This window comes from Myotis brandtii, unplaced genomic scaffold (genome assembly GCF_000412655.1).
Source record: "Myotis brandtii unplaced genomic scaffold, ASM41265v1 scaffold633, whole genome shotgun sequence".
Taxonomy (NCBI): domain Eukaryota; kingdom Metazoa; phylum Chordata; class Mammalia; order Chiroptera; family Vespertilionidae; genus Myotis; species Myotis brandtii.
In genome coordinates this window covers 2,896,361-2,896,695 of record NW_005370423.1, presented here as the reverse complement: position 1 = coordinate 2,896,695, position 335 = coordinate 2,896,361, and the positions used below count along the sequence as shown (strand labels likewise).

The window sequence follows — 335 nt, the reverse complement described above, 5'->3', positions numbered from 1 at the left end:
GGGGGGCCTGCGGGGCCCCGCCCCAGGCCCGCTGTTACTATTTTGCTGTCTGAGCTCAGACTCACTCAGGTTGCCGGGGAGCGTGTCCTGCGGGCCCAGCAACACCACCAACGCGGGGAACCAGGGCCCCTCACACTGCACAGACGAGGAGTCCAGGCCTCGGTTTCCCCCGGGAGATGACAGCACAGGCCGGTCCACTGTCAGCCCCCTGACCAGAACGTGGGTCGGTTGAAGAGGCCGCCGGCGCAGGTGAGAAAGGGGGGGCCATGCGTCCGGCCTCCAGCGCAGTCACGGTCTGAACCTCCTCTGGGCCCGCTGTGGCCGGGGAGGGGGGT

The 335-nt window shown here is 69.3% G+C and overlaps 1 protein-coding gene across 1 annotated transcript in view; it reads right to left on the bottom strand.

Moving 5' to 3' along the window:
• ZNF423 (zinc finger protein 423) overlaps positions 1 to 335 on the bottom strand; it is an 11,759-nt gene that overhangs the window by 7,675 nt on the left and 3,749 nt on the right. The window contains exon 2 of the mRNA XM_014528404.1: positions 66 to 208. Within this exon, the coding sequence (XP_014383890.1) occupies positions 66 to 208 (143 nt within the window). The remainder of the gene's footprint in view (positions 1 to 65; positions 209 to 335) is intronic.